Genomic DNA, 20,459 nt, shown 5'->3' with positions numbered 1-20,459 from the left:
ATTATCTCTTTTTCTGTGAATTGAGTGTAAACACAACTTTATTTTCAGACACCAGTTACTTTGGTATAATCAGTTTTTTGTAATCATGTTTTCATAATCAGGACAAGTATGTATTTTTGTTGGAAAAGTGGACAAGGACAAAGTTGAAAGTTGAGTGAAAGTTGGAACGTGTCAAAGCGTATTTTCGAAAGACTGAATAGTCAACCTTTTCGTTATTTTTGTATCACGGTGAAGAAATAAGGGTTTATGTACATCAACAGTAGGTGAACTTATATATAGTGTTTGTTTTCTTTGCTGGATAGACTTTGCTAAACTGATGTTTGCGTGTTTGGTTCCTCGCCTCCGGGCAGAACAAACTTGCCCGTGCGTGTTTTATGGCACATTGTTTTTTTCGTTTTCTGTCGTGGGCAGTTTCTTTTTGTTGCGTGAAGTTTAAATATGGTGAATCGTGGAAGACGTGTTAGACGTGGATCGTTTGGTTGGGGGATGAGCCGCCCTGGCGCCGCTCGACGAGCTGGCTTTGGCTGAAATCAAAGGATTTAGAACTAAAATTGAAGATGATTATTCACCGTGGAGTCAAGGTCGTAGCATGAGCTCGGTAGACAAGGCTTATTGCCGTTGTCCAACGCATGACGGACTTGTCATCAGATCCTTTCAGCCTAAGCCGGCGCTTTCCATTGACAACATCGAGTTTGGTTCCATTCTGGGTGATTTTTGTATTTTGATCAAGTGGAAATGTTCGAGGCTGTCCCTCACGCTTAGCATTTGGCCACCAGCGAAGCTCAAATGGAACGACGGAGAAGAACCGTTTGTTCCATTTTAGCGCGTTGACTCGTTTTGACAAGCTTCCAGCACGGAGCTCTTCAAGAACGAACACGGTGTGAAGCTCTTTTGCAAGCTCGAGCGAGGGGTCCTTGCCGTTCATGTTCTTGAGTGAATTTTAGATAACAATTTTCTTTTGATGACTTTACCTCGTTCTTAGCTTCTCGGTAGAGAATCAACAGAAAGTCTAGGAAAGGAATAGGCTCGTAGTCTCGTTCATTGAGACATTCGTATCGCGCGTGCGTTTTCGAAAAGAATCGCGTTGTCTTTTGAAGAATTTTTTGCATATCAGGTCGTTCTAGCCTCGGCGGGTAGTGGAACTCGTCGGCTAATCGATTGAACACCTGCCAGAGAAGGAAGCATACTGTCAGACTGATTCCGTTTTCGTTCGCTACTTTGCTGATAGTTTCCTGGAAGTAATCTTCCCAAACTTCTGTTTCAAGAGCTTCCGGAACGATTCCAAGTGGATTCGAGCTATTATTTTTTGAGACTTAGTTCACCGGAGAATATTTAATTACCTGTAGTGGGAGACAAGCATATCTTTTAGGTCGACATATCCAAAGTTTCTGGTCGAGTTCTCTCGTCTCTCTAGCTCGCGAAGAATTGTTTCCGGGTTCTTTTCTCCAGAGTGCGCTGATGCCAAACGCACCAATTTTCTCAAATCTAAATATTATGTCGCTCATTATTTTTGGTCTCATTCGGTTGCTTACCGATAATATCAATGCTCTTTCCAGAAGCTGCCCGGTCAAGAATATGGAAAGCATGCCAGATGCCCATAAGTCGGATAGAAGTGGCTATGGCGGCTGGAGTTTGTGGTGCAGAATCTTCTCGTCTCGGCCGGATAGGAACTGGACGAGCGAGCTTTATTGTCAGCTCTCTTTTCAACCCTAACAACGTTGATTTTCGAACGAAAGAATATTTTACCTTCTAGGTCAGGAATCGGAAGCTCCGAATGTGCCTGACTAGATTCTGTTTCAAAGCCGTCATCTTTGATCGTTGAGCTAAGTTTTATGCTGACTAATTGACAGTAATAAATCAAAAAATACCTGAGAGGTCCATCATGTTCCTCAGATGTTCCAATCGAGTCACCATCTGTTATGAATCCTCCAACAGAATCTAAAGATTTCGAGTCCATATTCTGGTAAAGGTTCTCTATCATATTTCTTTCTATTTCTGAGTTTTTCTATTTTTGATTCTCTGTCAGTGGCTTTTTGCCAATTCTATCCTTTTGAGAAAAGAAGAGAATGTGATTTTGTCAGACTCCCGCTGCGCCACGAAATTGTTATTTCTGGCCCAGTGGGAAGGAAAAATTCATAAATGAGGGCTAAGGCGATTGATTCGCGCGATAAGGACCTGTTCCTTCTCGTCGACCGAGTGTTTCTTTTCCAGCAATCGTCTTGGTTTCGCTTGATTAGTGGTGGCAAAATATGTTTCTTATTATAACTCTCTATTGAAAATTCTTTAGAAAAAATCTTTCAGTCTCTAATTTTCTCGCTGAAATTGGGCGCAACCTCCTATTTTTTCAAAATTTTCGAAAAATCTCGGTGACCCAGAAAGAGCACCCTCGATTGATCCACCACTTTGGGCCCAGGAGCTTTTCGCCCTTCCCCCTCTCGCCAATTATTATTTGTGCACCAAATGAAAAAAGGGATTAGAGCAACGTCCGAACTAAATATTTGGCGGTAAATAATGCCAGGCGGGATTTACAGTGATGCAACGCGAGAGGAAATGAAGGAGAAACAATAGTTTTCTAAACCAGTTCGTTTGTTGACATTTCAAACTTCCGGGACACTTGAGAAAAGAGAGGATTTCGAGTCTTGAATTTGAATTTTATGAATTTTTGGACTTTGCATTTTTGTAACCACGATTCCTGTTGGCATAGAAGTGGTCCTCTTGAGTGCGGTTGATTTGTCCGTGCTCGTGGGATTTATTGCCCCTCTCAAGCGGCTCATTTCGTTCTGATCAGGGAGACAAAGCAATCTTCAGTACAGGCTGATACATTTTTACACGCAATAAATTAATCTGATTAATCCGGATCTGATCTTCTCCTCCATGATTTCAATTTCCTCTTATTTTTATAGTACCTATCTATCAGCCTTTCCCATAAGTCGAGTAGCGGATTTTACCAAATGACGGATTCGGCGTATTTTCAAGTGGATTCTCTAAGAAAATCTTCGAAGCTCGTTTGTGCGTTTCCCGGCAGCTGATATCTACGCGCTCGCGAATTTGAGAAAGCCGTCTTTTTCGCCGCCTGAAATTGAGGGTAATTACCAGGTTAACTTCAATAAGAAGGGTGACCTTGCTTTTTAGCGATAAGGTGACAATAAAACTTGTAAACATTGAAGTCAAAATCAAATCGAAAGCACCGCGAATCGACCCCATAAAATGTAACTCAAAGTTATTCAAGATATTTGCATACTATTGAGTTTTGGCGTAAAAAGAAGTGCACTCCTGTCGCGAATTTTCGCGCAGCACCAGATTGCTACAGTAAATTCAAGTGACAGTTTATCTGTCAAGGGGTCTTCAAATATGTCCAGTCGAATAAGACTTCAAAAATGCTTCCGGGACAGCTTCTGTTTATCGCTTTTTCAGACTCTCTATTCGGGCTTACCTGATTGAATCTGTTTGCGCTAGAACTTTTCTTCTTTCGACCATGTTGATTCCCATAAGTTCTAGCTGTGTATCAGTCAATTCTGCCAAGTCATCTTCTAGTATGATTCCATTCGATCTGAGTGTTTCTAGCGTCGTTTTTCGTGTGTTTCTCTTCAAAATCTCTTCTATTGGCAGCTGCTCTTCAGGTTCAAAAAACTCGAAAAATTCCTCGTCACTCCACGAAGTTTCCATTTTTAGTTTTCCTCGATTTTGTCAAAAAATAATTTGCGATCTCGATTCCGGGAGCTAATCTATCCGGATTTTATGAGCCTTGGAGCAAATCTAAATCGAGTACTCCGGGATTTAGATTTTCCGCGGCAATAAAAAAATCTGGAAAACGGGGTAAAAATAATCAGCTATCAAAAAATTTTAAGGACCAACATCAGCTGATGATGGATTTGCGAGGGAGTGATCATGAGCCGCGGGATGTTGGTTTTAGTGAGGATTGACAGGGGCCTCATGCTGCGGGAGTATACAAAAATCGAAGTAGCTGTGAAGGTCACTGTATGTTTCTCTTTGAACCTGTGCCTGATCTATCACCGACGCCGCGACGGATCCGTAGTCGGAGAACTCTGCCCGATAGTCGCCGCCCATTCTGAACCGGAAAAGTTACTCTTTCCTCTTTGATAAAAATAAAAAGAAAAACTCTGACAAAACCACTTCCAAGCATCTGAAGTGCCTTCTGGAAGTTATTCTCTAAAGAGGCCTCTCTCGGCGCCAAGTGCTAAATAGTCTCATTATCAAAATTTCCACTTGGACTTTTAAATAAAGCTCAGCACATTTTTCAGCGCTAGAATATCTGTCCTAAGAAATTGATAATGAAAATAAGTTGATAGTATTCTCTTTGGGCAATGGCCTGAGGCGACTCCGGACACGGCTGCTGAGTAGTATTTCCTTCGTGATGCAGCTCGCCGATCGCAAATATTGGACTTGGCCCCTCACTCATTTTACTATTACGACATTTGCGCCGGGATAAGCCTCTTTCAAAAAATCGCAGATCTCTACTCTTTCTTCAAAAGTAGTATTGACCTTGCCCCGGGCGAGTTCAAACGACGCGCAGGAAATTTCGACATCCTGGAAGTTGTTTTCAAAAGCGTTAACTCGCTTCCGGCAGGTTTTGTTCTCGCCCTTTTTGGCTTGAGCGATCTCTTGATTCCATAAGCTTATGATATCGCCAAATTTAAAAGCGGTTAACGTTGCTACAGGGAGTTTCCGTAACGGCTCAAGATCCGTTAGTTTTCACAGATTTATGGACCAAGAGCAAACTTTCCAATCTTTCATTTTGTCAACTGCGTCTTGAGCAGTTAAACAGTACAACGGTGATTTATGGAACTAATCAAATAGAAAGTAGAGTATTTCAATGTGTTTTTCAATTGAAAATTAATCAAGCACTCGTGCAGATTACCCACTGTCCTGATCGGATTAAATTTTATCCAGGAATATCTACAAAAGCTCAAGCATGCCAATTTCCTCTTATGAAGGGTCAAATAAAACTCAGAATTGCAAATCTTGCAGCTGCAAATCCAGCAATTTTCATGCGAAAGAAAATGAATATTTGAACAAAATTGAAAAGATTAAATAAAAAAAAATTCTCAAAGATACAGAAATGCCCCTGTTTAACAACTTTGAGCTACCAACATTGGCTTGAAAATAAAGATAGTAAGCTTTACCTTGTGGACATTTTTTCTTATGAAAATCTCTGAGGCTTCTTATGATGATTGTTTTGCAGTCAGTTGGAGTCAAGTGTTGGGTTAATTTAGTTGCGCTTGATTAGGAAGAAAAAAAAGGATGCGGGTTGTGCAAGCGTCCAAGGAAATTAATCTTCCTCCCGAATAAGGGATCGCTCGATTCGACGACATCTGCGCATTATTGAATCTCAATCTATGTCCTGCTCCGCGGATTTATAACATTTTAACACGGCCCTTGTAAATTTAGCGCCAAATTACCACTGTAATACGCTCGGTCAAATAATCGATGATCCAATAAATTTCAAATTTTGATTTCTTTGAACTTAGCCCTTCATTAGGTACAAATTCCTTACCGTACCAAGATGCCATCAAATTATGAATCATACGAATGATGAGAAAGGTGGGAAAGAAAGAAGGTCGACCCTGTCAAGTTTTTGGCCGAGCTTGGATGAAAAAAAAGGTATAAAAGGTTGTGAGTTTTCATTTTTCGAACCAAAAATGAACAATCACAAGAATCTTTTACTTGTTTTTTTCTTCCTCAAAAATGCAAAATCGTTGGAACATACAGGGCTTGATGATTTGAAGCAATGTCTTTTGGTAAAAAAATCGGACGTTTTTTGTTTGTTAAAAAGGTTTCAGGCAAAGGAGATTGGGGATTTTAGAAAATGTAAAGCAGCTGGCTTTGCAATGGATGAATTAGTTGACGAAACTGTTCTGCTAAAAAATCAACGATGGAAATTTTGGAGCTCAAAAACAGAGCAAAGTTGTGGACTTTCTTGTCGAAGGGATGAGCTCAAAATTGCTGGAAAAGTAAAGTGGAGGATCAAAGAGTATTTCCAATAAATTCATGCTAAGAGTCTTTTGAAAGCCCTCTTTCCTTCTGACCACAAGTTTCTGCGCATCGTCGAAGTCGGAGCAGAATTTGATGATCAAATAGACTTGGGAAATTGTTCTGGCCACTGCTTTCACAAATCAGCCCTTAGTTTACGGAGAAACAAAATAAAGACCTGCGCTGCTTCTCAAACAGCAGGTATGAATACTAATCTTTTAAAACTTTACGAAAAAGTTTTAGGTATAAAAGTGTACAATATGAGAATCAATCGACACTTTGTGCTTGAAGACGCGATCACAATCAGTTGCAAATGCTTTTCCTCGCATAATTGCTCATAGAGAACCATTATTGCTTTTATACTGTATAAATCTATCATACAGAAATTATAAATTATACAAAAAATTTCTTGACTGTTCGACATAAAATCGGATTTTTAAAAAACTTACTCTTGTGGCTTATCCTAAATTTATAAAGGCACTAAGCCTTACCTTTTTGGAAGGTCTCTTTTTGCCGCTCGTTGTGCAAACATTGAAAAAAAAATATATTATTAACTCTTCTTTGTTATCTTGAAAAAAACAGTGCTCAGTTCATGGTCTATTTGCTGCCAAAAAATCGACGTTGATCTTGAAGCTCAGAGCTCCTTAACTTATTCAGTACCGCTAATCTACTCAACCTTAATTATTGAAAAATATCTTTATCTCGAAGAAGCCTTTTTCAATTTTTTATTTGTTGAACTGGATAGTTAATCGATTACAATTATAATGGCCACGATTGTAAAGTGGACCCATTCTTCTTTTTTTTATGACGAGGGGATTTATTTATCAAGATTTCGAAACTCAGATCTTTGATTTTAAGAACTGCCACTTTGCCACAAAGCATAATCTTGAGGAGATAATACCAAACAAAAACAAGGAGTTCAAGGAAGTTCTTCAATTTCGCAAGTTTTTTCTGAAAGGGAGTCAGAATCCTCAGTACTCTATACTGGATACTGTCAGTCTTTGAGTATTAGAACAAAGATAGAGCCCATATTTTTTATATAAAAATAATTTTAAAGAATTATTAATTAATTTATCATTTATTAAGTTTCTTACCTGGTCATATAAGCCATTCTGCGGCTGTTAATTTCAAAATCTTCTTCAATAAACTTTCCGTCTGAGATCTCTTAACTCTTTTTCGAATCTTGTTTGTTTTGAAGAATCCAAGTTAGGCCGAGTCCGATTAATTTTTGGCGCCGAGTGAGAAAAAGTTTTTTACCGCTCGGCAATCTGGCACCACCTGCGGCACCTTGAAGCCCTTCCAACGCCACGGTCAAATTTAAATATTTCCGCTCCTGTTTTCTTTCTAGCGCGCGCGTTTGGATAATGAAATGGCCTTTTATTTTCTAAGCGCGAAATTGGAAGCATAATATTATTTTTAGCGATGAAAGGCGAATAAGCTGATCACGGGCGGGCAAATAATTTGCTTTTCAAGCATCTCAATATGTACAGATCCCCCACTAAGCTTTTCGTTTATCCTTATAGAATAAATAAGGGGGTATACCGTATACTGAGGATCATGCCATCTTGAATCGGCCTCCTGGAATAAGAAAATCTTAGGCCCTAAGTGCTTAGTTCTGCTGGTTTGAAAGTCCTTGCTTCGTTCTAACAACCCAAGATAAGAAAATCCTGCATTAACGAAATTGAAGACATGGAAGAGTTTTACAAAAGTAAAAAGCTCCCGAAGTAAGAATAGTGTATGTTTGAATCAGTAATTGGATTATCAGTTGTAAATTGGAATTGATTAGACTTTTTGATTTGTTTCTTCATTGGAAGAAACTTTCCGATACCATTGAAGCCGTCGCTCCGCGACATCTTCTGTAGAATGGCCTGCTAAAGTATTCTCTGCTACTCTCTTCGCAGCCATCTACCTCCTCTTCTGCCTTCGTTCCAAGGCGCTAAAATGCGATAGATCGACTCTATCGACTTACATTTCTCAACTCTGAAAATGAAAGATTAGGGTCAGTGAATTGTAAGTCAAATCAAGGAAGGTCGTCTGTAAAGCAGAAGTAAATGTCTCTACAGCAATTTTCGTAAAAAAGTAAAAGCTTGTTGTTCTCAACAGGCGAGTTGGTAATGAGCTTGAATTGTGGCAGTCAAGTGCGAACGAAAGTCTGAGATTTTGGAGCCAATCGCGAGCGGCGCTTCAAAGAAGTCACGCCCGCCTACGCGTGTTCTAGCGAATTTCGGGCCGGTCAGTGCTGGGTGGAGGCGCTCTCTCACGGAGGACCTGCAGGCGCCCCGTCAGGACGAATTCTTTACTGGAGGACGAAAATGGGTTAAGAACTCTTCGTTTTTTTTTTCTTTTTGAATGCTTGCTCGTCTAAGACGAGTGCTTTAGACTAGTTAGATTCTTTTTTTGATGTTCCAACTTGAACCGAAATTGACTTTTATAAGATAAACGGAAGCAACACTTTACTCTCTGTTTCTCACAAGTACACCTGTTGATTTCAAGCTGACCAATATAGGAGGGACACGGTAGGCACTTGTACCGGACAGAACAAAATGTCTGGCAGTTGAATTGTCGGCTGCAAACTTGTCCTTGAAATACAAATTTGCGCCCGCCTTGGTGACATTTGTAAAAGAGAACGCATTTGTCGAACGAAATTCGTTTACACATCCACATAATTTCTAGTCTTTTTTTTCATTTTTGTAAGAGATTTTAAAGAAGCGATAAAGGTTCTGAGGACGGCTTAGGCGGAAAAAAGCAGACCTCTGTAATTATCTGTAGATGGGCTTGAGGCAGAGTACACTGTACTATTGCTGCACATTAAATGAAGGCAACTGTATTCAAGACGACGTTTGCGTTGTAGCAAGTGGAGATAATCAAGAACATTCTTTTTGTACCCAAGAAGCATGCGATTACTACAACAGTTATATCGAAGACGGCGACTCGTGGAACTGCGACTGCTGTGATCTTAGATACAAGCCGGCACTGAATGAGCAGCAGCAGTGGATCCTCGCCATGTTCTCCGCAATCGTTGGCGTTCTCATAAGGTCGGGCGCGCGATAAAGGAAGTCTAAAATTTACTCTCTTCCCTTCATTACCATTTATGACATAAGAAATGAGTTCCTTCTTCATGCCTTTCCAAAAGTTACACATCGCTCACTTGCCTGCCAATTTTGTTCAGTCCGCGATATGCGGTCTTTAGGGTCTTCCTTTCTTCATTTACGCTCACTTTGCTGGTAAGAAAACCCCAATTTTTCACTTCTTATCAAATAGATTTCCATGTCAATCTTCGAACTGCTCCCTGCTGCAATTGGAATGGACTCTTGCGAGTCAGCAATGTGGCCTCACTGGCCAGTTCACGCTTCGATAATGTACGTGGCATTTTGGCTTTTTCATTCCATCGATAGAGTCATCTCTGTATTCGGTGCGGAGCCCGCTGAAAGGCACACATACGCAGGTCAGTTTGAATTTATGGAATCATTCTTGATCTCCGCGCCCGTCATTTTATGGATCACCTGAAAGATCGCGCGCGAGGTGATTTACTAAAATTTCCTTGAACATTCCAACTTAGAATCCATCTTATCTGGCTTGGACTTTGACGAGCAAAGAAGTCGAGCTCAATCTGACGTTTCAAAGAGTCGAATGACCGTGGCCACACTGACTGTAGATGTCCCAGAAGAAGAAATCAAGGAAGAAAAGAAAATCGAAGGCACAAGTTTCTCAAAGCCAAAAGAGCAGCCAAAACAAATAAATTCGAGGAAAAGCGTTCTGAAAAAGCCCCGCAAAACGATAGGCTTCCTAGATGTGTCCGACAGTCCTGGCTATTCGAGTCAAGGAGGATTTCTCAACCCAAGCCTAGCGATCGAAGAGGACGAAATGAAGGAACTTGACGAAAATCACAATGAAGAAGTCTATCAGCAGAAAAAAGCAAAAGTTATCGATACGACGAGAACAACGATTTTGAGAAAAACTGAAGCAGAAACGAGAAAGTCTGTTAGAATCACAGAGAGACCAAGCGGTAACATGAAATTTTGACATGTCCCGTTGAAGTCGTTTTAGAAATCGTAGAAGATAATGGTCAGTATTGGAACGAGTCTGCAGGAAAAAATGATGATGAAGTTCATAAACACGGCATAAGTTGGAAAAATATCAAACAAATTTCCAGTACTGCTTGGGTCATTATCGTCGGTGATTCGATCGAGAACATCGTCCACGGGTAAGAAAACGAATTAAAAACTGCGTGATGTGAATTTTTTGTACTTCAGCATCGCCATAGCAGCCGCGTATAATTCCTCGTTTCCCGCTGGCATTGGCATCTCAATTGCTATTTGCGCCGAAGAATTCCTCCACAAAATTAATGACTTCGCCATGGTCATGGCCTCTGGCATGAACACGCATGAGGAAATGGGCCCTTCCAGGCGCCAAGCGCAATTATTTTATTATTTGTTGGGCCCATCAATAGGCACTACTATTTAATGTGCTGAGCTCGCTTCCTATCTTTTTGGGAATCGTCATTGGAGAACTATTGTTGCATAATATCCACAGAGCAGACGATTGTGATGACATCTGCCATTCCTTTGGTGGAGACGAGTGCAAAGTTGATTTGGGCATTGAAGGAGGCAATGAAGGTCCACTTGTTTGTGATAATCCAGAGCAGGTATTATTCTATTTTTTTATTTAAAATCGGATGTAGAAATAATGATCTTTAGGGTTTTAGTAGGGCTCATGTGCACCAAGTAAGTTGCTTTTGCTTGACAAAAAGTGGCTGGTTTAACGTTTAAAGCTGGTGTTTTAATGCTTTAGTTGTCTTTTCTTGTTGTTTGAAAGCTTTCTTTTCCTTGTTGTCTTCATATTTTGGAGGTGATTCTATGCGCAGAGTTAACTTATTGATTAGTACTGTGCTGCGGCTGCTCTTGGATTGACAATATATGTGGCTTTCGGAGCCGTGCTCGGTGAAGCAAATGCCGCTGAATCTAATTGCCAGCAATCGACGAAACTTTCACGGGCAAAGGTACTCTTTTGAACTTTACGCTCCTTCCAAACTAACCCCCGTTTAGATTCTGTTACTCCAGCAGTGCGCTCACATCGTCGGACTTGGAGTGTGCATGTGCCTCGTTGTTCTGTCTCCACGATCACTTTTCGAGTACGACTTACTAGATACTGATATTGCTGATGGTTACTAGTCTTCTCTGCTTTTATTTATTTATTTTTTAAGTAACTTTTCATGTACAGTCATCTGATATGATTTCGATTGATTTCAGTTCAAGCAATCGGGCCAGGTGAAAATGGAGGCGCTTCTACACTCGTCATTGTCTGCTGTAGTTTTATTCAGGAAACTAAGAACATTCTCGTACGTGAAAGATGCGCAAGGACTCGAGAACGGGCTCTGTATGCATTCTAAAACTGTTGAATCTTGAGCTTTTCGATCTTTTCTTTACCCATTTGTCTTGTTGTCTGCATCATCATTGAAACAGGGAAATTTACGTTTGTAGTCGACTCAGACGCTCTTCTAGCCACCATCCGAAGCATCAGGTAGCAGCCCGACATGGACATCAAAATAAGAAAGATAGAACCAATGAAGCCAACGATTTCTTTGCAAATTTGATCGGCAATGCGCTGCGATTTGAGGAGTTGAGCATTGCGCGATCCTAGAAACGAAAAATTCACCATGAATGACTAAAATCTCGGTCGGTTCTCTCTTCTGTTGCGTCGTTGTTGATTGATATAGAAAAGAAGAGGAACTCTAGCGCTTTTTCATGGCTGAACGGAGTGATAGTGGAGCCAGGCCTGGTACTTCAAAGGTTGTATCAAAGCGTGATATCCTTCCTATTTCATTCTGCCAGAGACGATAGATACTTAGTTTTGAAATAATTATTCGAAAAGAAACTGCCGCCAGATAACTGAGCAATTAGCAGGTCAACGCCAAGAGCTTTAGAAAATTATTTCTAAATCAATATTCGCCCTTGTTAACTCTCGGCAAAATCCATTCGAAGGTCATTTGAGAATGTTCAAATCGAACACAGCGAGAGTCTTTTTTATTCTGGCACTCGTTTTTACTTTTGTTATTTTCATTTTCTTCATGATCATTTTTGTAAAACTGACGAGGTCGGTTTGGAAGCAAGCAACGAGAGGTGATCAATTGGGGTGCTCGGCGATGAATTCAAGGTAAGATTCGTTTTACGAAATTTTCAGGGAAAGACGGATTGATAAACTTTTAGGAGAGCAAATACACTTCGTAAAAACAGTCTGCATCCTTCATTCAGAAATTTAGAAACGCCAAGAACGAAAAGAACCCTTTCTCCTTTTTCCCCTCAATAAACAATTACGATATTTTGTTATTTTCTCCCAATCCCTCAAATCTTCTGACAAAGCGCGCAATCCCCACTTTATTCGAGCAGCTATTCATCCCTCATCCTCATTTTCGCCCAAGTCCTTCCAAAACTGCTTCATTCGCAAATACACAAAACAGAAAATTAGTCTCAAGGGGAGGGAAAATTGCACACTCGATCGAAAACATTCGATTTCACGAAAAAGCTAAACTCGCGAAATTGTGATTGTTTGAATAAGGGTTATCTAGGTCGGAGATTTTCGACCGTGAAATTTCGGGGATATGGGCGGCTCAAGGGCTGGCTGGTGACCAGCAGGAGATTCTAGTGCGGATTTCCGAAGAAATATACAGATCAACTTGGATTCAACTATTTACCCTGGCCAATTTTTATGCAATAGATAAGGTTGTTTCTTATGATCCCGATTATATATACCGGCATCCCTATAATGAAATTAAGGGTTCACCTCGCCGAGTGACACTTCTTAATTCGATCTAAATATCGTCTAATCCCGTTTAAGAGATGTCGGATAAGTGACAGCTTCTTGTAATGCGCTCAATTATCCGCATCGAGTGATCAAACGCCCTCCCAGCAACAAACACGTGATCATTCGACAGCTAGAAGCACTTGAAAGATCCAGCGCGCGCTGAGAGCACTTCTCCGAGATTCCCATAACACCCATGCGAGGGCCCTGACTAATCTGCTTTGACACTTGTTTCTAGCGGCATTTTTTGAATCTAAAACTTTATTGTTTATCAATGGCCAAATTAATAACATTGATAAAGTCTTTGTAAAACTTCTCGGTAGTATCTGGCAACTCGTTGACGAGCGAATGATAGGCTCCTTCATAAGTGTACAATCTGGCTCCGTCAATATACTTCTCCAAGAAATAAGACCCTTTGGGAGTGATTACTTGGTCATCTGTTCCAGTAAAAATCGCGAGCGAAATGTTCTTTGGAAACAATCCTGCTTTGATCCATCGTCGGACGTCCTCTTGAGCATCGAGAAATCGAACTCCAAAATCTAAACTGTAACCTCCATTTGGTCCATAAACCGCGTCTTCTTCTTCAATCGCTTTTTGGAGGATCTAAAATGACACGAATCCTAATGGTTCCTCCAACTATTCTACCTTATTTCTCGTGACTAAATTATTATCACGGTCTTTCGGAGTTTTTAATGAAGGACAACAGCAACTCGCAATTCTTCCAACAACTCTTAGCCATGAAGGCGCAGTTGTTTTCGAAACCTCATTTCTTATAAAAATACAATAAATTCGAGCATTAAAACCTCTACAGCCGGAGCAAGAAGCACAAGGCAATCGATTTTAAGATTATCATTTTTAATTGCAATCAGGCTCAGCAATCCACCGAGAGACGTTCCCATCACTATAACTGGTAGCTGTGGATGTTCCTCTTTAGAAGCCTCGATTCTCGCAAAAAGATCTCTCGCAGATTCATCGAAGCTCTTGAGTTGACAACGATCCCGGTGGGTTCTTTCAAAGGGTCCGGATTTCCCGTGAGCATAGTGATCGTGACTTTAACAAGCTATCTACAGATTCACGAAATGAAAAAGAAAATGCTTTCTTTCAAGCTTCTTCCTGTAAACTATTCCTCCCAAGTCTAACATCTTCGGAATTAACTCTCGGGTGTAGCTGAGCTCTGCTCCACGGCCGCCGTATCCGTGACTTATGTAGAGAACAAATTTAGCTTCACCGACTGGTTTCCATTTATACGTCTCTAACTCGTAGCCAAACTCGCTTTTGTATCTCCCGTTTTCCATTTTTATGCTAATAATTTAAACGATGATGGTTAGATAGTAATTTTGTGCTGTAAACAGGAAATTGATAACTCAGAGTTTTATAACTATCCAACGACGTAAGATTTGTCTAGTAAAAACGCTGGGAATGAAAATTTTCTTTATCGTCAAGCCGAGAAGTGCCAAATTGACCAGGGCCTTAACCACACGACAATGTTGATAAGATTTAGCCAGCTTTGTGCTCAAAATCGCCTCGCTAATCGAACTTCCCTAATGAGAGTCTCGTTTTTAGGTAAACAAAAAAGATTAGCCTGCTTGTCCAAAACATCCCACGGCCAGCTGACAGGTTAAAGGTTGTGGGTGCGTTTTGTTTTGGAGCATAATTAGTACAGGTTAAATAAGTTGATAGGCTTTTACTAAACGAAGAGGTCTTTTAGCAATAAAGCTTTATTCAAATAATTGTTAGAGTAAATAATTTTATTATTGTTTATTTTCTCCTTTGTCGGTTTAAAGGCTTTGATGTGACAAAAAGGCTTGCTCTTAGAAAACATGACCTCTAACTTGTTTATGTACGATTCGGGGAAGGTTACTGAAAAATTTCTTTTTGAAGTTACTTTTTTTTCCTTTATCGAAAGCTAGACATTTTAATTATGCAAAGAGGACAGAACCGGAAGGAGTGACATTATCAGCTCGAGTATTTTGAGGATGAGAAGCGTCAAAGCCCCTTGAAGTTGTCGCATTTTCCACTTTTCAAGTTCAAGATAACACTCAAGGGTTTTATGAAAATTCGATGCCAAAGAACATGTTTCGTCTTCGGGATTCGAACTCGAAGAGCTGCGGACCATGTTTTGCTGCATTTTTCTTCTTTGATTTGTCGATCTTCGGAGAATTTGACGAAGGATTAATCTTGCGCAAATTAACTTCTTCTCAGTCATGTTTGAGTGGATGCCCTTACTTCCGAGTCCCTTTCCGGAAACGGAAACTTTTGACCCGTCCGCTCGATGACTTTGCACAAAGATCAAGCACTTCCTTTATTTCTACTTTACCCCGAGCTTATCCCTGATCTCTGTGCTCGATTGTGGTCCTTTCATCCTTTTCAAAACTTTCCTCCTTTATCCGCCCCGCTGTTTGGAAAAGGAGGAAAGGATGGTTTGTTGCGAAATCGGATGAAGGAAATCTCTCAGTGCTTTATTTTCTTCGGTAAAATGATATAAACAGGTTGATGCCAGAATTGTGGCCAATCTTGTTGGTGAAATCTATACATAATTCTTAAAGGCTCTAGTCCTATCGATAAGTACTTGTTGCAACATACGGGCTTGTCCTTTGATCTTCGTCAATTTTCCGCACCTTCCGTCTCCCCTTAATTTTGATCAATCACGTGCACCTGATCAAAGTCACGGGGCCATAATGTTCCTCACCAACCGAGGCGGGTTTCGATTTCCGAACAAAGAAAGTTTTTCCAGCAATCGCGTTTTGATCTCTCCTCTCGGCGGGAGATCATCTCCAACTGAGTTAGGGACCAAATTAGCTTGATTTTTGAAGGTTTATGAGCGGATCATTGAGTTTATAGCGGAAATACTAAGACAATACCATAAAGATATAAAACAGGACATTGCAGGGGGTTGCACTCTTAATCCGGAAGTACAGTAAATCCCGGTCAAAACAACTGTGTTTATTATTCTTCCCCTCATAATTCCAGAATACCCAAAACCTTCTCATCCCTTCTATTTTGCAAGTGAACTATTTGAAAAATACAAAATCGAGGGGAGGATGTTTTGTTAGTTTCAAAACACAACTGATTCTGAAATACACTTTCTGTCATGCGAAAATGCTGCAAAAGCACCTGTCAGATACATCACGTGATCCGTCACGTGCAGAGGAATTTTTCAGTGCCTCGGTATTGCCTGGGAAAACAAATAATGCGAGATTGGAAATGGAGATAGATCAGCTCGTTTCGATCAAGAATATTATAATAAGGGTTTATCAATTTCATTATCGTATAGATGCTAGCATTTATCAGAAGGTACTATCATCAAAGAAATCCTCATTATACGTGCCTTATCATCTGTATACATCTGTACACGTGCTTTGTATCATATCACATGATTACGCGTTTTTGAATAAATTACCAGAAAAACGATAAAAGCATGAAATGCTTTGGTAAATATGAAAGTTCTTCTTCAATACAGAAAATGATCCCGATAAAACGACTGTGTGCCTCAATTTTGATGAAATTTCTTTACCCCTAATTTGATTTAGTTTGACAAGCGTTGCTGCGATTGACCTCCTAAGGTCAACGCAATAAAATAATTCGTGTTCTTCTCCTGGGAGCGTGCTTGTTTGTTAATTCTATTTTCTTCGTGTAAATCGGGTACAGGGGATAAATTGATGGTGTTTGACAGATTTGTAAATATAATAATGTCTTGTTGAATGAATTAACTTATCAAGAACAGGGTTCTCGTGACCAGTAAGTAAGTTTCTTTTTAATTTTGATAAAGAAGCCTTGATCCGGAAATGTTCGACTTTCTAACTGCAGAAAATCCTTTTCCTTGATGATCTTTATCAAAAAAGCCGGAAAAGCTGTGTGAAAACAGAGCTAAATGACCCGGATTATTCTCGGCAAAGAGAGCGGAAGCCAACTGATCCAAATCTGAGTTTTCGAACTGCACCTGATAAGAAAAAAAAAATTCGGCGGAAGTAGAGGTGATGAAAATATTTGCAAACATTTTTTAAAACAGCGCACAGATTTAAACAAGGCAAACTTTCTTAAAAATTCGAATCGCAGAGGCTTTTGCTAAGGTCCTCTTAAAAGATAGATAATTAAAGTAAGCAGGTGATCCCTCATTATTTCTAGTTATCAAGGCCAGATCTAATGGGAGAGGACTTTTCATGCTCGGATAAACAAAACCCACAGCTCGGGCGAGGGCACGAAGGAATCCAGGTGCTGATTTTGTTCTCCACCTATTTTTATATCAGTTGAGTCTTCGTTTATCTAAGGGCCAAATTTATGCTGCCGCTAAAGCACGAAGACTACATTTTACAAGAAATACTTGGATTTATGGAATTTAAGGACCCCAAGAAATACATTCTTGTTCCTGAATTCTTAGGCGTCAAGATCAAAGGATCGTAGGGTGTCACCATGCTTCTCCTTGTTTAATATTCTCCTACGCCAGAAGCTCTGAGTTGACCCCCAGATAGAAGCTAATCATGAATTAATGCATATCATCTTTATGCATCTTATCACCTCTCAGCGTGTCAATTCATCATTTCTCGCATTAAATAATCACGTGACTATCCGTACCCCCATTATTTCCCAGCCCTTAATCACGCGATAAGGATTATAAGATGGGGAGGCCCGATAAAAACCCACGAGAAAGAATTCCTCGCGAATTTTTGATGGAGATGTCTAATTACGGTAAATTCGGAATTTCGCGGTTCTGAAAGATTTTCCCAGGCGGTAGAATAGGGCTTGAATGCATGTTAGCCAGGGCGGAAATGGGCGAGAGCGGATTCCGACGGGTCAGAGTTTTGGAGAGCCGCCAGAAGTCGGTCAGTTCCGGAGAAGAGGGGTATTTACATTTTAGAAAATTATATCTCCTCGAATATGCTTTAACTTGCTGCTGGTAGATGCAATATTACCTTGAGCTTGATTAATTCAATTTTTCGCCTGTTATGATAATATCCTTAATTAAACACGAGCACAATAAAGAGCATTGATGTCGAAAATTATACGCAAATCATGAAAATGTTGGGGCTCAGATCGTTCATCCTATTTTTTGTCCATCAGAGCTTTGCTGAGTCCGAAAGATCTCCCGAAAATCTTGAGAAACGGAGATTTTTTGACGCAGATGACAGCCTTTACAGCTTCTTGAAGTACAAGCAAAGAAAAAGTTCTAACAAGAAAGGAGAAAGTTCTTTCAAGTCGCAATTAGCCACTGAATCTATTGACTCTGCACTTCTTTGGGAACTTTTGAGAAGCGACGAAGCTGCTCACGACTTCAGGGATCAAGCATTCGAGCAATTCTTCAAATAGCTTGGAAAACTTGGAAACTCGTTTATAAGAACAATAAAACACAAAATATCCAAACCAGCTGTTTTGTGGTAAAAGCCGCGGTCAGCGCTCGATGACCTTCGCCAAGAAATATTTCAAATCTAACCGCAAAACACAAGTTTTGTTTGGAATTTTATATATTTAGTGGTCGTTTTTTGGGGAAAAAAATAGGAAAAAGCCTTTTCTCTTTTACATGTCTTCAATATTTTAGAATGCTGACAACCAGTTCAAAGATTTAAGAGCGTCGGATCCTTAATTCTTGTCCTCGCTTGCGCTTTTGTACCGCAGTTTCCTTTCAGAATTGTCGGTTTCTCAAAAGTGAGCCTATCAATAGAACCTTTTCCTCGTAGGTCCAAAAAGAACGCCTATTTGTCCATTCAAGGGTTTGACAAAAGGGATGATAGATTCGTGTTGTTCGCGACTTGACGATTATTGACTGAAAAATACGATTTGGAGGAGCGATTGGGGCGAAATTGACAAGCATATTGACACATTCGTGCCATACATTCACATGATGATTTATTGTGACAGATGATTGTATACAAAAGTCTTGTGCAATGTTGCGAATTCTTAACCTTCCAAAACAGGATGGCAACATAAAATCTCATCCCGTTAATTTCTAAGCAAATTTCCCAGGGATACTTACGAGTTCTAAGCAAATTTACCTTCGATCCCCCATAAAGTCATAGAGCCGAGCATGACAGCTCGCGCCACAGATGGCTGACCATGGAGGGCGCTGCATAGCAGGCGACTAGGGCGCTCGAAAGCGCGCGCAATTCAAAAAGAAACTTACGGGAAGACCCAAACCTCGTACTTTTACGAATCAACAATCCAATAGAATCAAATTTTATAAGACTCTTCTGAATATCTTGAGAGAAACTTGATCATAGAAAAACATGGTGCTTACTCGAAGAACTCTTTCTTTTCGAACTCCCTCGATGCCCGCTCCAAAAGAGCCTGAAAACGAAATCGTCTCATACGGTAAGAAAACATCTTTTCTAGCATTATCTAAGCAATTTCTTTAGCTACTCCCTTGAGGTCAAATCTCGCCCGTCAGGGGTCTGTTGAGGTCATCAGCGATGTAGAAATGACATTCAGCTCAAGCTCGCTCAATCGAAAAATTACTCGTGCCAAAGCTAAAAAACCACTCATCAGGTACTTTTTATCGCATTATTATGAGAAACAAGAAAACTGAACTAAAAATTCAACTTTTAAAGACATCCCTAATCCCAAATTCAGATCCCTTGCGACAATGGCTCAGATCAGCCGACAGTTGACGATGCTGGAGACCGTTGATAATCAGCTCAAAGAAGTAAGAAATCCAAAACTTTGATCCCTGTCATCAGAATCGCGCTATTGTATCTATCATTTTTGTCGGCGGATCAAAAATTGGATTCTGATTTATTTCACGGTCCGTTTTCGGTCCAGTGCACTCACTCCTCTGAGATGGAGAGTGGACCCAAAACTTGTTAGAGCACTTCCGGGCGATTTTGGTATCAGCAAAGATAAAAAGCAAAGCGGGCGGGGTTTACGCCACGATGATTTTTAACCACATCACAGATGTACGGACTTATTTCGGAAATAATCAAGCCGTGTGAAGCAACATTCCGGGGCTTGATTCAATCAAGGACTTGTCAATTGATTATAAATTTTAGCTGGAATGGCGCTGGGTGCACCTGGTTGTGGGAGACGGTATTCTAGCTCTCTCTGATCCGACGACGTTTCATCTTCAGTCACGGGTCTCTTTGGCCATTGCGAAAGTCAGAGAAGTCAGACACCGAGGACGGGGAGTTTTGAAGCTCACGCTGAGTGATAACACCTGCTACTACCTTAGGTAAGCAATCATTTGATCAAAAAGTTGAAGCTAAAATATTTCATCGAATAGTTACCCAAAAAATTTTTGTTTCTAAAGTCCAATTCAGATACAAAGATCGAACCGAGCGACGACGCTGGCTTGGCTGCCTTCTTCAACAAACATCGATCCGCCCTAAGAACATTTCCTCCTACCCCTCCTTTCTCCCATCCAAACCGGCCAAGCCCGAGCCAGCCTTGCAAGTCCGGACAAAACGAAGTGCTTCCTGCATGACGCCCAGCGGAAACTCGAGCGCTGAAATGAGCGCCTCCGACATCTCCGAATCCATCATCAGCCAGAAAGACCTGTCGAACGCTGATCAGCTGATAGCTGAGAAAAGTCAGAGGAGCATGAAGCGACGCAGGAGTGCAATCGCTGTTTTCGCAAAGATCCCGAATTTGATCAAGAAACGACTCTCCATAGCATGAAATTGTTTATAAGAAATTATCTGCGCCGGTCTATTTTTGTTGTGAATAAATGTCGATAAAAAATATTT

At 40.5% G+C, this 20,459-nt stretch overlaps 3 protein-coding genes across 3 annotated transcripts; 2 read left to right on the top strand and 1 right to left on the bottom strand.

Annotated features, from left to right (window-relative positions):
* Window positions 1-122: 122 nt before the first annotated feature.
* On the bottom strand, window positions 123-7,238 carry LOC145695427 (uncharacterized). Its single transcript, XM_081772411.1, has 13 exons — window positions 7,086-7,238; window positions 4,003-4,069; window positions 3,434-3,609; window positions 2,925-3,073; window positions 2,695-2,803; window positions 2,173-2,230; window positions 1,869-1,951; window positions 1,747-1,823; window positions 1,533-1,709; window positions 1,341-1,485; window positions 972-1,296; window positions 570-928; window positions 123-524 (listed from the first exon to the last, which is right to left on the bottom strand). The coding sequence occupies exons 1-13, from the start codon at window positions 7,100-7,102 to the stop codon at window positions 461-463; spliced, it is 1,806 nt and encodes a 601-aa protein (XP_081628537.1). The 5' UTR covers window positions 7,103-7,238; the 3' UTR covers window positions 123-460.
* Window positions 7,239-8,662: 1,424 nt separating this feature from the next.
* LOC145712097 (uncharacterized) lies at window positions 8,663-11,405 on the top strand. The gene is made up of 9 exons (XM_081789783.1): window positions 8,663-9,026; window positions 9,125-9,215; window positions 9,253-9,436; window positions 9,551-9,997; window positions 10,039-10,195; window positions 10,245-10,404; window positions 10,442-10,636; window positions 10,874-10,990; window positions 11,037-11,405. The coding sequence occupies exons 1-9, from the start codon at window positions 8,761-8,763 to the stop codon at window positions 11,160-11,162; spliced, it is 1,743 nt and encodes a 580-aa protein (XP_081645909.1). The 5' UTR covers window positions 8,663-8,760; the 3' UTR covers window positions 11,163-11,405.
* A 7,506-nt stretch (window positions 11,406-18,911) lies between these two features.
* LOC145705156 (uncharacterized) lies at window positions 18,912-20,456 on the top strand. The gene is made up of 5 exons (XM_081782615.1): window positions 18,912-19,092; window positions 19,137-19,266; window positions 19,351-19,423; window positions 19,767-19,945; window positions 20,034-20,456. Exons 1-5 carry the CDS (start codon window positions 19,008-19,010, stop codon window positions 20,389-20,391), a joined length of 825 nt encoding a protein of 274 aa, XP_081638741.1. The 5' UTR covers window positions 18,912-19,007; the 3' UTR covers window positions 20,392-20,456.
* Window positions 20,457-20,459: the final 3 nt, after the last annotated feature.

The sequence above is a fragment of the Oikopleura dioica genome, chromosome 1, assembly GCF_907165135.1.
Source record: "Oikopleura dioica chromosome 1, OKI2018_I68_1.0, whole genome shotgun sequence".
In the NCBI taxonomy this organism is placed as follows: Eukaryota; Metazoa; Chordata; class Appendicularia; order Copelata; family Oikopleuridae; genus Oikopleura; species Oikopleura dioica.
The sequence above is the reverse complement of the archived record's forward strand: the minus strand, read 5'-3'. Positions and strand labels throughout refer to the sequence as shown.

Excerpts from the sequence above, each read along its gene's own strand:
- LOC145695427 (XM_081772411.1), bottom strand. Across the intron at positions 3,074-3,433 it reads GCGCAAACAGATTCAATCAG|GCGGCGAAAAAGACGGCTTT; the intron begins GTAAGCCCGAAT and ends CCTCAATTTCAG. Across the intron at positions 525-569 it reads GCTACGACCTTGACTCCACG|CCAAAGCCAGCTCGTCGAGC; the intron begins GTGAATAATCAT and ends CTTTGATTTCAG.
- LOC145712097 (XM_081789783.1), top strand. The coding sequence starts at position 8,761 with ATGGGCTTGAGGCAGAGTACACTGTACTATTGCTGCACATTAAATGAA. Across the intron at positions 10,637-10,873 it reads TTTGTGATAATCCAGAGCAG|TACTGTGCTGCGGCTGCTCT; the intron begins GTATTATTCTAT and ends CTTATTGATTAG. Across the intron at positions 10,991-11,036 it reads CGAAACTTTCACGGGCAAAG|ATTCTGTTACTCCAGCAGTG; the intron begins GTACTCTTTTGA and ends ACCCCCGTTTAG.
- LOC145705156 (XM_081782615.1), top strand. The coding sequence starts at position 19,008 with ATGGTGCTTACTCGAAGAACTCTTTCTTTTCGAACTCCCTCGATGCCC. Across the intron at positions 19,093-19,136 it reads AAACGAAATCGTCTCATACG|CTACTCCCTTGAGGTCAAAT; the intron begins GTAAGAAAACAT and ends CAATTTCTTTAG. Across the intron at positions 19,424-19,766 it reads TTGATAATCAGCTCAAAGAA|CTGGAATGGCGCTGGGTGCA; the intron begins GTAAGAAATCCA and ends TATAAATTTTAG.